Genomic DNA, 13,556 nt, shown 5'->3' with positions numbered 1-13,556 from the left:
TGGTCTATGGTGATCACTGATGGTCTGTGTTGGTCTGCAGTGATTACTGATGGTCTGTTTTGGCCTTTGATGGTCTGTGCTTGTATTACACTGTGACCACCACTGTGCCCAGCTTTTTCGGTGGGTACTAGAGATGGAACCTAGGTCCTTATGCTAGTGCAGCAAGCACTTTATTGACTGAGCCATCTTCCCAGGCTTTGTTAGTTATTTTGATACCCTTTCTACTTCCCTCTTGATAAAACAAGGGCTATCCATTCATTTTCTCATTTTAAATTTAAAATGAGCTGTCAGCTAAAATTGACAAAATTAATTTTCCATTCAGGTAAAGTGAGACTGTTCAATATTCATGGGGTTCATCTCAGACACCTGAGAGAAAGGCCAGGTGTGGCAAGAAGAGCTCTTGGATTGCAGTAAGAAGCCGTGTGTCACTGTGAGGGAGAGACGCTCGTGACCTGGTAGAGAAGGCTGGAGCACTAGGAAGATCCTGTTTTCCAGCCCCAGAAAGGAGGCAATGCTGGAATGAGCAGTGTGAGCCATAGTCTTCTGTGTCACTGTGATGTGCAGGCTTTCAGTGCCATCTCTGTGGAGACAAACCAGTGGGTCAGTTCATAAGCAAAGAGAAGACCAGCTTCCCATTTGTGGGAAATGACTGCAGTTCTGGGACATTTATCAGCAGTTTTACTTTTCACTGAGATAGATTTTTAGATAAGCAACTGGAGGGGAGGTATTCAGAATTTTGTAGATAGAGCCATAGCTTCTGTGGTGGTTGGAATATGCTTGGCCCAGGGAGTGACACTATTAGGATGTGTGGCCTTGTTGGAATGGGTATCGCTGTGGCCTTGTTATGTCACTGTGAGGATGGGTTTTGAGATCTTCCTCCTTGCTGATTGGAGGTCAGGCTTCTCCTATTTGCCTTCAGAACGAGATGTAGAACTCTCAGCTCCTCCATTGCCATTCCTGCCTGGATGCTGTCATGGTTTCTGCCATGATGATAATAGACTGAACCTCTGAGCCAGTAAACTATCCCCAATTAAATGTTGTCCTTTATAAAAGTTGCCGTGGCCATGGTGTGTCTTCAATTTAATGGAAACCCTAACTAAGGCAGAAGTTGGTACCAGGAATGGAGTATTGCTGTGATAGGCCTGACCATACTTTTGTTTGGAGGAATGTGGATTTTGGGACTTTGGAAATTAGTAGAATGCTTTAATTGGGGCTAGCTTAGGTTCAGAGGTTCAGTCCGTTATCATCAAGGCAGGAAGCATGGCAGCATCCGGGCGGGCATGATGCTGGAGAAGCTGAGAGTTCTACATCTTGATCTGACTGCAACCAGGAGAAAACTGGCTCCCAAACAGCTAGGAGGAAGGCCTCAAGGCCACACCTACTTCAACAAGCCATACCTCCTAATAGTGCCACTCCCTGGACCAAGCATATTCAAATGACCACAGCTTCTGAGCCCCTTCATATGTTAAGAGTTAACCACAGAACACAGATGCACCATCCTAAGTGGGACCAAGTGGTATATAGGACTATGGGCATTCTCTGAGAGTGGCAGAATGCAAGCAGCAATAGCATGCAAAGGTGGGCTGCAAATCAGTTTGAATGAGAACAGAATTAATGACTAGCATAGAGTCCATTAGCTTCCCTGATGCAGAGCCCGAGGCAGGGGATAAGTCACTGGTGCCTGTGACTGGGGAAGGACAGACAGGTAGAGGGGAGAACCTATAGGCAAATAAGAGAAGTAGAGAGGGGAGGAGAAGCCGAGGGAGGATATAGTCTTAGGAGAGGTCTTGGGCCCTTGGATAGAGGAGTTCAAGAAGTTGAGGAGGTGCAGCCATGTGACCAAATTCTGGCCATTGAGATATAACTAATGGTGCATAGCAAAGCTTCCAGGAAGACTGTTTTTAGATGGAAGAAGTCAGGGCAGGCTGGAGGCTCAGCAGGTGAAGACATCTGCCATGCAAGCCTGGAGACCTGAGTTTGATCCCTGAAGCCCACATAAAGGTGGAGGGAGAGAAGTGACTCCAAAAAGCTGTCCTCTGTCTTTCACACATGCACCATGGCATGTACCTACCCACCTACACACATCATACACACACACACACACACACACACACAGTAGTAATAATAAATAAATAAATAATAAAGAGGTAGGAGGTGATAGTCTTGTCCATCCACTTTTCGCCCTCTCCCTTATCTTGGTCTTCTTTGGCCTTGGTGATTACAAGTCCAGAAGATGATGTTTGTTTTTGAGCGTGGAGCCATGTGCTAAAAATAATTGTGTGAAAAGAAACCCGAGTCCCTGGTGACCATGGAGCCACAGGTTCCCAGCTCGGTAAAGCTTCACTTCTTTAACTGATAAAAGAAGCACAAGTCTATCTTGCTACATCATCTTTGTCTTCATCCCTGGTAGCATCAGTGCTGTTCCCATGGGCACCGTGAGACAGGACAGACCCCAGAGATTCTTGGGCAGTGTGATAGCCACCCTGGTCACCAGCAAGGACAGGGTGATACTTCAGTGCTCCTCCTTTATCCTGCCCAGATTTTTAAATAAGCAAAAAAGTCCTATTATGATTTTCTTTATCTGGTTGAGAGCCTTATATCTAAACTGTATACATAATCATTTTAATTTTTACTTACTACAAGTCTGTTGTTTTATATTTTAAATATCACTTGAAATGCTGCTTTGGAACATTAAGTCCTAAATGGATGTCTTCATCAACCCCCTCCCCTCAGGGCTCAGAGAACTATTTGGAAAAGGAAGCAGTAGGATTGTAAGGGCCAACGCAAAGGAACAGTGTTTTCCAGACACAATAGGACTGACACACTCATGAATACACAGAGACTGTGGCAGCATGCACAGGGCCTGCACAGGTTCAAGGCAGATGGGGATCCAGTGCTAAGAGGAGAAAGTGGACATGCACTCCCATTCATAACCAGGAAATTACCTTCAATTGACAACCACTTGCCGAGGAGACATTATTTTCCTGCAGTGGAATCTCACTGAGTATACAAGCCACACTTAAGGGCAGCCCCATACCCAGCAGGAGATATGCTGAAAGAAAATGAGCTCAAGGATATTTTTGTAGATTTTTTTTTGTCCTCTTTTGCTTTGTTTGAACATTTTTTTAAAAAAGTCTTACTTATCTTCTGCTTATATATTATGGTTTGCAATTTGTGTTTGTTATGGGTCTTGAATTTGCACATCTGTATTTGTGTGTATGTGTGGTGCCTTTTCTTTGTTTTATCATTCTTTTTAAAAATTCGCCTGTTAGTTTTCAAAAGCCAGAGATAGAACGCACCAAGTTGAAATTGTGGGGAGGTGAGGATCTGGAAGGAAATGAGGGAGGCAGGAAGCAATATCAGAATATATCCTCTGAAAAAACATTTTCAGTTAAAAATGCTGTTTGACAAAAACACATTTTTAAAAACCTTGTATTCTTTTGAATTCAGACAAAGTCAGCATGCAAAGTGTATGTATGTGAGATTTTAAAATAATAATAAAAAGTTAAAAGTATAAATTAAGACAAAGCCACACTAGTGACCATGGAACTTAGTGAATACAAACCCAGATATGAGCATGGAGGACTTCCATCCTTCCTCTGCTCTCTACCCTTCTAAGGCTCTCCCCTCTTCCCACTCATCCACTCAGCCACCTGGACCATGAAGGCAGTATACAATGATATCAGAAGTCACACTCCATTAGTATAAAGGAATATGTCTCAACCAGAAACAGTTTTGCAACCCAGGGGACATGTACATAGAGATACTCTTGTGTGTCACAATTGGGTAGACATTGAGGTATAGGGCCTAAGGGTGCTACTATGTTTCCAAGAATGCATATGGTAGCCCAAGGACTGAGGGTCACCTAGCTCAGGATGTGAGCGTGTAGAGGCTGACATGTCTGTGAATAGAGAGCACCCATTGTGTATTAGTCCTTCAGTTGTCTGGCAGTATCATTAAAAAACACCTAGGGTTTACTTTAAGGATCCTAATTGATTTCTTCACTTTCCCTCTAGCTTGCAAATAGCCCAAGGGAGCTTTGCTCTACCCCCAGTGACCTAGTTAACACTACCCCTAGCTGGCAACTCATTAGCTCCTGGTGGACAAGAGCTAACAGAAGGTTGATGCTTAACCATGATGTGCATTTCAATGTTATCTCCTGGGTGCTGTGACTTAGTTCTCAGGGGTTGAACATGTGTATAATCTAAGCCCAATGATTGCTTGAAGGCTTTGATTTATGTTTTGAAAACCTTTTTAAGGAGTCATATGTGTACAGGAACTGGTCACTGTATATGTGTCAGCCCTTGTAAAACTTAACGATAGGCTCAACAAGTAGAAACTTGTAAGAAACTATGAACACGAGTATGTTTTATAGGAGCAAGTTACAGAGCATGCTCATTTTCTTCATCCTGTTTTGCTCTAATAATGAGGAATATTAAAGTCATGTCCCTGGGGAGAGGAGTGAAATGTGGAGGAGCTTGGAGGTGGAGATGGGGGTCAATAGTGAGACAATCCACCAGGGACACACGGTAAGATGACCCGCAGCTCACTCACTCAGTCTGCACACTGTGTTAGTTACTTTCTCATTGCTGTGACCACAGATTTGACTGAAACGAAGGAAGAAAGGCATATTTTTCGCTTGAGTTACAGAGGTTCAGTACATGGTTGTTTGGCTCTGTTGACTCTGAGCCCCATGGTGCAGAAAGAGCATAAGACAGAGCGTGCCCACCCCACTATAACAAACAAGGCACAAAAACCTCACGAATAAACAGCCCCCAGTTACCTACTTCCTCCAGCTCGGCCTCCCTGCTATAGTTCCAGAACCTTCCACAACAGTGCCACCAGCTGGGAACCAAGTGTTCAACACACGAGTCTGTGAGGAAGTTTCATATTCACACCATAGCAACAGTCCCCAATCAGAAGCTTTCTGGATCCAGCTCTGGACCGTGCCCTACAGCATATCTGTGGGTTTTATCACCACACCCCCTGATCCCTATGGTAAGAGGCATTGGTGAAGGGCTGCAGGAAACAAAGGGAAGGCTGGGAGGTACTGTAAAGCAGGAACTACTCCAGGCTTGGTAGGAGGGATGCTCATTCCAGAGATGAAAGGAAAAAGGCCATTGAGAGAAGCTGGGCTTGAGAACATCCAGGGGTCTAGTCACATGAATGCTGGTGGGAATGTGGTACCGTGTGACTGAAGCCTGGAAGAGCCCTTGGTCTTAACTGTACTGATTATGAAACATACATTAAAATACTACTTATGCAAAGACTCCTGCTTATCCTAAAGAAAGCACTGGAGGAGCTGGCTGGGCCCTTCTCTACTGTTTGCATAAATGTCCCTTGGATGTCTGTGTGTATAGACACACTCCCCAATTCATGGTGCTATTGAGAAGTGGTGGGATTTTCCGGAGGCAGGGCCTTGTGGAAGTTAGGTCATTGGGGGGGGGGTGGTATACTCTTAAGGGGATATTGGGACCTCAGTTGAATACAAAGATTCAACTGTGCACACTGTCACCGGGAGTGAAGAAGCTGCCGGTTTTGAAGGGTCCAGGGCAGGAAGGGGGCAGCTGAGTTCAGCAGTGAGTAGGACGAAGGAAAAGCAGATGGCAGCAGGGTGGTTAGGATGTAGTGAAGGGCTTACATCAGAGCACTCTGTTGTGAAGATAGTTAAGGAAGGAAGAAGTAGAGAAATGTAGAACAAGGAAAACCGGCTAAAACCTGCCTGTCTGCCTGCCTGCCTGCCTGCCTTCCTGCCTGCCTGCCTGCCTGCCTGCCTGCCAGCCAGCTTAGCTGGTTCTTCTCCTTTTCTTTTCTTTCCTCTTCTTTTCTCTTCTTTTTTTTCCAAAGATGTATTTATTTATTGTATGTAAGTACACTGTAGCTGTCTTCAGACAGGAAGAGGGCATCAGATCTCATTATGGATGGTTGTGAGCCACCATGTGGTTGCTGGGATTTGAACTCAGGACCTTCAGAAGAGGAGTCAGTGCTCTTAACCTCTGAGCCATTTCTCCAGCCCGGCTCTTCTCCTTTTCATTCAGTCTTGGGAGGGGGCAGCCAATGAAATGATGTCACCCACATTCAGGGTAGGTCTTCCCACCTCAGTGAACCCAATTAAGGACATTCCTCACACTCATGTCCACAGGCCAGTAGATCTAGCCTCACTGAGACTCCTTTTCCAGGTAACCCTAGATTGTGTCTAGTTATCAAATAAAACTAAGTGTCAAGGTAGATGTGTGAGCATGTGAGTGTGACATATGTGTATGGAATATGTGCACATATGTGTGCTAGTGTGCACTTCTGAGTGCACATTTGTGCCCATGTGTGGGGGGGTCAAATTTTATCAGGTATCCAGCTGTGTTACTTTCGATCTTGAGACAGTCTCTCACTAAACCTAGAGGTAGCCTGGTAGCCAGCAAGACCCAGTAATTGTCTTGTCTTCCTACCTCTAACATACACAGCTACACATGGCTCTGTGTGTGTGTGTGTGTGTGTATCTGTATGTGTGTATCTGTGTGTGTGTGTGTGTATCTGTATGTGTGTATCTGTGTGTGTGTGTGTGTGTGTGTGTGTGTATCTGTGTGTGCGTGTGTGTGTTCTTGAAATTTTAACTCAGGTCCTCACACTTGGGTAGAAGCATTCTTACCCACTGAGCCATCTTCCCAAACTCAGAAGCCATTTTTAACAGAATGTCCAGGGTGGGGGACCAAAGCAATGTATTATAGACATCTCTCTTGCCTACCAAATATATAAATGAATAGTCTTCAGTTTACCTGTGACCCTGAGCCCTTGGTCTTAAGTGTACTGATTATGAAACATACATTAAAATACTACTTATGCAAAGACTCCTGCTTATCCTAAAGAAAGCACTGGAGGAGCTGGCTGGGCCCTTCTCTACTGTTTGCATAAATGTCCCTCGGATGTCTGTGTGTATAGACACACTCCCCAATTCATGGTGCTATGAGAAGTGGTGGGATTTTCTGGAAGTGGAGCCTTGTGGAAGTTAGGTCATCGGGGGTGGGGGTATACTCTTAAGGGGATATTGGGACCTCAGCCCCTCTTCTTCCTCTTGTTTGTGAGGTGAGCATCTCCCTCCACCATGTGCTCCTGGTGCTGTGCTGCCTCACCATAGGCCCTGGCACTCAGCAGCTATGGACTGAAAACTCTGAACCTGGGAGCCAAACCTCCTTCCCTCCTTACAGGTGGGTTTCTCTTGGGTGTTTGCTGCAGTGTCTGAGAACTGACTCTCCTAGAGTACTCCACCTAACACAGGATACATCATAGTGATAAATAAGTAAATTATTTGTTAAGTGCTTTCATATAAAAATATTTCTTAAGGAGTAGCTAGTATAATCCAAGACTGTGATAAGTTTACTGAAGCTTAGAAACATTTGTTATCATTAACGATTTTTTTTAACTACATGCATGTGGGAAAATGGTGTATGTATGCTGAGTGAAGACTGGGGGCATAGGAGCCCCTGGAGCTGAAGTTACAGGCTGTAAGCCACCCTACATGGGTGATGGGAACGAAGTTCAGGTCCCCTTAGAAGCAAGACACCCTCTTAACTACTGAGTCCCCTCCCTAGCCTTCTTCATTATAATTAAAACATGTATTTCATCCTCATTTCAAGAAACTGATGTTGAGATAAAATTAAAATAAGCACTTGGTAAAACTGGTCACAACAACCATGTCCACTGGTGCCAGCATTAGTGTCCCAGCATCCCTTAATCCTCTCTGTTCTCACCTTCAGGCATGCGCCAAGGCAATGACTTTGGTACACAGTACCGGTCAGCAGTCTATCCCACATCCGCCGTGCAGATGGAAGCAGCCCTGAGATCCAAGGAAGAATACCAGAAGGTAGGATCCCCTAATTCTGTCCTCCCCAGGACAGTGTAACCTGGGCCAGCTCAGTGTTAGAGGGAAGTTTGGCTCTGTATACCTGTGACCATACCTGAGGCCATTTCTGCCAGCCTCCTCACAGGGCCATTGTGCCAAAGAAATGGGCATAGCGAGTGTCTAAGGGTGAGCCCGTGTGTACTTCTCTTTAAAAAATCAGCTCATCCTGGTGAATGAGGTGCTGTGGCTCTGTCAGAATCCATCTTACCCGCAGACATTGCTTGTCTCTGTTCTGCAGCTGGAGTCTGGAATCAAGGCAATGACAAAGGGGGCTTCTGGGGAGAAGGAAAGGTCCAGATGCTTTCCCTGTCAATGTCATATGTCACTCGCTCTCCGCGTGTCTCCTCACTCCTGCATTTGTAAGAACACTGGTCCTACTACATGCAGGCTAACCCTGGTAACTTCATGTAACTTGATGACGTCTATGAAGACCCAACTCCAAATAAGGTTGTGGTCTAACAGCTTAAGGCTCCAACAGATCCTTTCTGGAAGACATAGATCAACCTGTGATATATACTTTTCACTGCCAGCTACAGTAAACCTAATTATAATAAAACCATTTATCAGAAAGATATACATTATATCATGAAATATTTGTTCTATTAATTCTATAATCCTTTAGGGAAAAATCTCCTCCGGCATCGATTTGGGTCACTTACAAACAACTTGAGTTCTTTTAATTTTTAGAGCTCAGTGATGATACTTAATTTTTGATTATGATATTTCCTGTATTAGAAACAGAGCTAGTAGCTACTCTGGAGCTGTGAAGCATAGGACAGCCACCACAGTGGTAGAGTGGGTAATGAGGAGCAGGCTTCTCATTACCCACTTCTCATCTGCTGTTGAGGTGGCCTGGTCAGATCGGCTATGATAGGAGATGGGGCTGAGAGAGATGCTTAGAGGGTCCCCTCCTCCCATCATATATCTAAGGCTGTGATGTCAGCTTGGCTGACATGGTAGGCAGTCTGGGGCACAGTCCCTGTGGCTGCTATCCAACTTGATTCCGTCTATGAGTCTAGGCTGAATTTTGTGACATTTCTTTTATTCCTTTCTGGAGACTGTAACATCAAGAGATCTTGATACTGAACCAGGAACCAAAGTGTCTCATGATGTACCTGTGGGTTCAGGGTGTGAATAATAAGGCCAACTATGTAGGTATCTAGGAAACCACTATGATGTCTGTCTTATCTCTAGTCCCACTAGTGGCAGAATTCATGATAAGGGACTTGTGTGTGAGGATTTTCTGCGATGGTTGGTAGGATCAGAGTACAGGAGAAGTAGAAGAGAGGAGTAAGGCCCACACTGGCTGATATCAGTAAGAGGTTGCTTGAGCCTCATGGCTGTGGAGTACTTCTGGCTGTGGAGACTTCACCAGGATAGGAGACATGACAAGCTACAGCAGCAAGGAGTGTGGGATGGGCATGTGAGCTCCAGAGCCTGAAGTGAAGAAGTGCTTCTGATTAAGCAGGTGCATTCCAGTTTCATTTATGTTGCTGTGATAACATATCCTGACCAAAAACAACTTCAGAGAGAAACAAGTTAACTTGCCTTGCAATTTCAGGTTACTGTCTATCATTTCTGGTAAATCAAGGTAGGAACTTAAGTCAGCTAGCCATATTATAGCAGGCAGTAGAAAGAGAACTAAATGCATACATACATGCTGCCTCCCTGCTTGTACTTAGCTAACTTTGTCCTCTTTTATACAGTTCAGGACCCCCTGCCTAGGGAATGGCGCTACCCACAGTGAACTGGGTCTTTCCATATCAATGAAATTAATTAAGGCAACCTCCCACAGGCATGACCACAAGCCAACCCAATGTAGATAAGCCCTCATTGAGACTCTCATCCAAGGTGACTGTATGTTGTATCAAATTGACAATTAAAGCTAACCATCACAGTGTGTAAGCAGCATCAAAAGCCATTATCCACAAAGTGCCCTTCTCCCACCAGCTCTGTTCCCTAGCCAGGAAACACTGCTAGTGCCAAAGGCTGGTCCCACCACAAGGCTCTCTGGAAGAAAAGCTTGAGGTGACTTCCCAGGAGGACCTCCTGCTGTGATCATGTAGTCACATGGGAGACAGCTTTAGATACAGAAGTTATGAGCAGGGTGATGTGCAGTGCATAAAAAGCCTTATAATGGCAGAGGTAGTCATAGTAAGATTGCAACCACAGAAAAGGGTATTTACTGAATGCCAGCCACTCTTCTAACTTTTTATATATAAATGAAATCTTTTACAAATCTTTGGTTATTTATCTATCAATTACCTATGTATCTGTATCATCTATCTGCCACTTAGCTATCATTTATATATGTCATTTATCATCTATGACCTGTTTTTCATCTATCAATTTATCATCTACGTGTAGATGTAATAGATACACTTAGATGTAGTTGTGTGTATCTCTCTGTATCTTTGTTTAAAATTGTATGTATTAGTATAGTTCTGAGACGTTGTTTCTACCTTGAGAGTTCCTGTTTATTTCTGCCCATTCTCTTTGTATAACTGATATCTGAAACTTACCTCCAAATAAGTCAATAATGTCCCTATGAAAGGTGACACAATTGTCTTTTATTTGATAAATGAACCATCTTCTCATTTACATTTACCTTAAAAGTATTCTGGCTTCCAAATGGCTCCACATCACCAAGGTTGGTCCTAGATTCTGTCTTTTGTCACCATAGCTGTCCAGAGAGCAGTCCTGAATGGCCTTGCCTGTGCCTTATATCAAGGCTGACCTTGGGCAAATTTCTGACAAGACACTTACTCTTAGGGGCATCGTTTCTTCATAACACCAGTTAGACTCTTGCCTTCCATAATCTTGCCTCAAACATTCAGGCTTATGCTCAGAGTAGATACTCCTTCAGTTCATTCCACACGCCCTCTTCCTCCTTCAGAGGTCGCCATTACAGGCCTTCCATCCTGGCCATTGATCTTCTCTGTGTCTGCAGGGACCCTTGCATACTAACTATACTGTTGACTTAGGTTACTAATTTGATAGTCTATGCTAGTTTGTCCCCCAGTGACCTGCAGGAACCAGCTTCTTCAGCAACTTCTTTATATGTGGCGTTGGAGTGACTGCACTGCTTACCACAGAGCAGCCGTTTGAACATAAAATTAGCTGATTTTATCACAGGGACCGATTGTTGAGCTAATTAGATGTGTAGGAGTGCTGAGGAGCCAGAAACCAAAAGTGATTTTTTCCCTCCAAAGTGTGGTTTTCTGCATAGTTGGCTGGGCTGTCAATCCCAGGCCCACCAGCAACCTGAAGAATTCTTCTCACTTCCGATCTCTTGATGGTGGGTGGAGGCAGGAAGACCCAAGCAGGAGGGTCAAACCTTCAGGAGTGAAACCCATACTTCATCTTCCCAACCTCACCTGAATAAATCAGACCCTCTGGGAATGGTAAGTGTGTGGTCTATGTGGGATTCCTTCATACTCAAAATGGGACTCCTCTTCATTTATGAATTTAGCATTTTAACCCCTGGTAGATGGTAGGTCTTGAAACTAATAGATGCTATTGTGGCCCAAGCACGCGACCTAACTTCTGCCCAACTCCTCAAGACTCATGAATGGAAAACATGATTTCTTTGAATATTTTTCTTGTCAGAAGAGAAGAAAAGTCAGCCCCAATCAGCCCCCCCACCCCAGTATATTTTAGAGCATATTGTACTCTGATGAGCACAACACCTTTCTGAAGTATATTCTTAATTAAAAATCTGTTTTTAGTCTCTCTGTCTGTTCATCTATCCACCACCCACCCATGCACCCATATTTTCACCTACCACCTAGTCTACACATCCATCTACCCATCCGTCCATTTACACAGCCTCTCTCCCAGCAACCTGACCATTCTCCCATCCACTCATCTCTTCCATCTATACAGCTATCTAGATGATTTCTATATTGCCATAGTCTTTAAATAATTTCTATAATTTTATCTTAATTTTCAATTATTTGCCAATTCATCATCTATCATCTATGCATTTCATTATATGCAATACAATGTGTAATTTAAAGAAAAGCACCCAAGAAAGAATATACAAAACAGTATGTAATGATTGCTTCAAAACAGCCAGCAATTTTTTTTAAAGGCTCATCTTTGATTATTTGATTCTCTTCCCACTTAGATAGCAGCCAGGTATTCACTAATGCCACATCATCCTAGCAAGGCCAACATGCCAGGGTGGGGGGGTGGGCAGTGCACAGAAAGAGACAGAGATGGAGAGATGAAAAGATTGTATTCTCAAATAACCTCCCCACCTGTGCTACCAATGAAGCTTCTGCCACCTTGCTCTTTGTGTAGTGTAAATGCTAACTCTATACAATGATACACAGGTTCACAGACCTAAAAATCCCCATGGCTTCCAGATCCCTGCATAGAAGTGTACCCACTTGTTTATTTCCATATCCTTGTCCACACAACAAGCCATAGACTGTAGACTCTTTAATAAGCAAGTGCCTGGCTTCTTGTGCCCACCACTGATGGCACCCTGGGAGCCACTGTAGATCTATTCCTGTACTCACTTGCCCCTTGCTACCACATTACCAGGCTGCCCAGGTGCATTAGTCTCTGTCCTCCTCACTGTGGCAAAAGACTTGAGCAGAAGCAGTGTCGGGGTTGGGGAGGATTTATTTTGACTTGAAGTTGAAGATGGACACAACCCATTCTAGTGAGGAGGGCATGGTGGCAGGACCATGAGGTGGCCAATCACACTGCCTTCACAGTCAAGAAACAGACAGAAGACAGGAAGTAGAGTGGGGCTGAGGGACCTCAAGACCTACCCCCACGAGCACACTTCTTTGTTTTTTATGGGGGGGGGGGGTTCGAGACAGGGTTTCTCTGTATAGCCCTGGCTGTCCTGGAACTCACTCTCTAGACCAGGCTGGCCTCAAAGTCAGAAATCCGCCTGCCTCTGCCTCCCAAGTGCTGGGATTAAAGGCGTGCAGCACCATGCCCGGCTATGAGTGCACTTCTTAAAGCCGTGCTTTACTCAGAGCACAAGGACCAAACATTTAAATACAGGAGCCTCTGAGAAAGCATTTTACACTGAAGACACAATGTCTGAATTCTGCCCTTGGGTACAGCTCTCTCATGTACCTGCTTCTCTGTCATAGCCACGGTCGCCACCATCACTCAGGTACCACCATCTGCTCCTGGGCCAATGAACGTTTTATTTCTCTGTTACTAGAGCTGCCTACACAGGGCAGCCAGAGTGGCCATCATAAATATCATCCGGACCATTTCCCTTTCTAGTGTCTGACTCTGCCATGACCTCTCTAGTGCCATTAGCCATTAGCTTGGTCTCCCAGACTCCATGCAACCATCACGGTATCGTCCAGTAACAGTCCCTCTCATCATGTCTACAGTGTAACGTGCAACTCCCTACCAAGGCCTGGGGCCTTTGAGTGAAGCTGTAGGATTTCTGGATACCCAAGAAGTGCAGATTTGGACAGGGGTGTCCTTGCAGGGATGACTGTCTGTGGCCTTTATCTGCTTTTGCAAGGAGGTTGGAATTTTCATGTTTATTCCCTCTACCTTCAAAGAAGACCTTCACTCCTAAAATATGGTTGCACATCAGAAAACAGAGTGCAAAAGTAATCCTTACAGCTGGAAGAATATTTGTGAAAGAAATCTCTTTCTTTCTTTCTTTCTTTCTCTC

General features: G+C 44.5%; 1 protein-coding gene across 2 annotated transcripts in view; it reads left to right on the top strand.

Moving 5' to 3' along the window:
• Msra (methionine sulfoxide reductase A) overlaps positions 1 to 13,556 on the top strand; it is a 324,774-nt gene that overhangs the window by 229,895 nt on the left and 81,323 nt on the right. For both annotated transcript variants that reach the window (XM_021182154.2, XM_029468781.1), the window contains exon 5: positions 7,749 to 7,855. In XM_021182154.2, coding sequence (XP_021037813.1) covers positions 7,749 to 7,855 — 107 coding nt within the window. The remainder of the gene's footprint in view (positions 1 to 7,748; positions 7,856 to 13,556) is intronic.

Source organism: Mus caroli, chromosome 14 (genome assembly GCF_900094665.2).
Source record: "Mus caroli chromosome 14, CAROLI_EIJ_v1.1, whole genome shotgun sequence".
In the NCBI taxonomy this organism is placed as follows: domain Eukaryota; kingdom Metazoa; phylum Chordata; class Mammalia; order Rodentia; family Muridae; genus Mus; species Mus caroli.
Note: the sequence above shows the minus strand (reverse complement) of the source record. Positions and strands in the feature narration are given on the sequence as shown.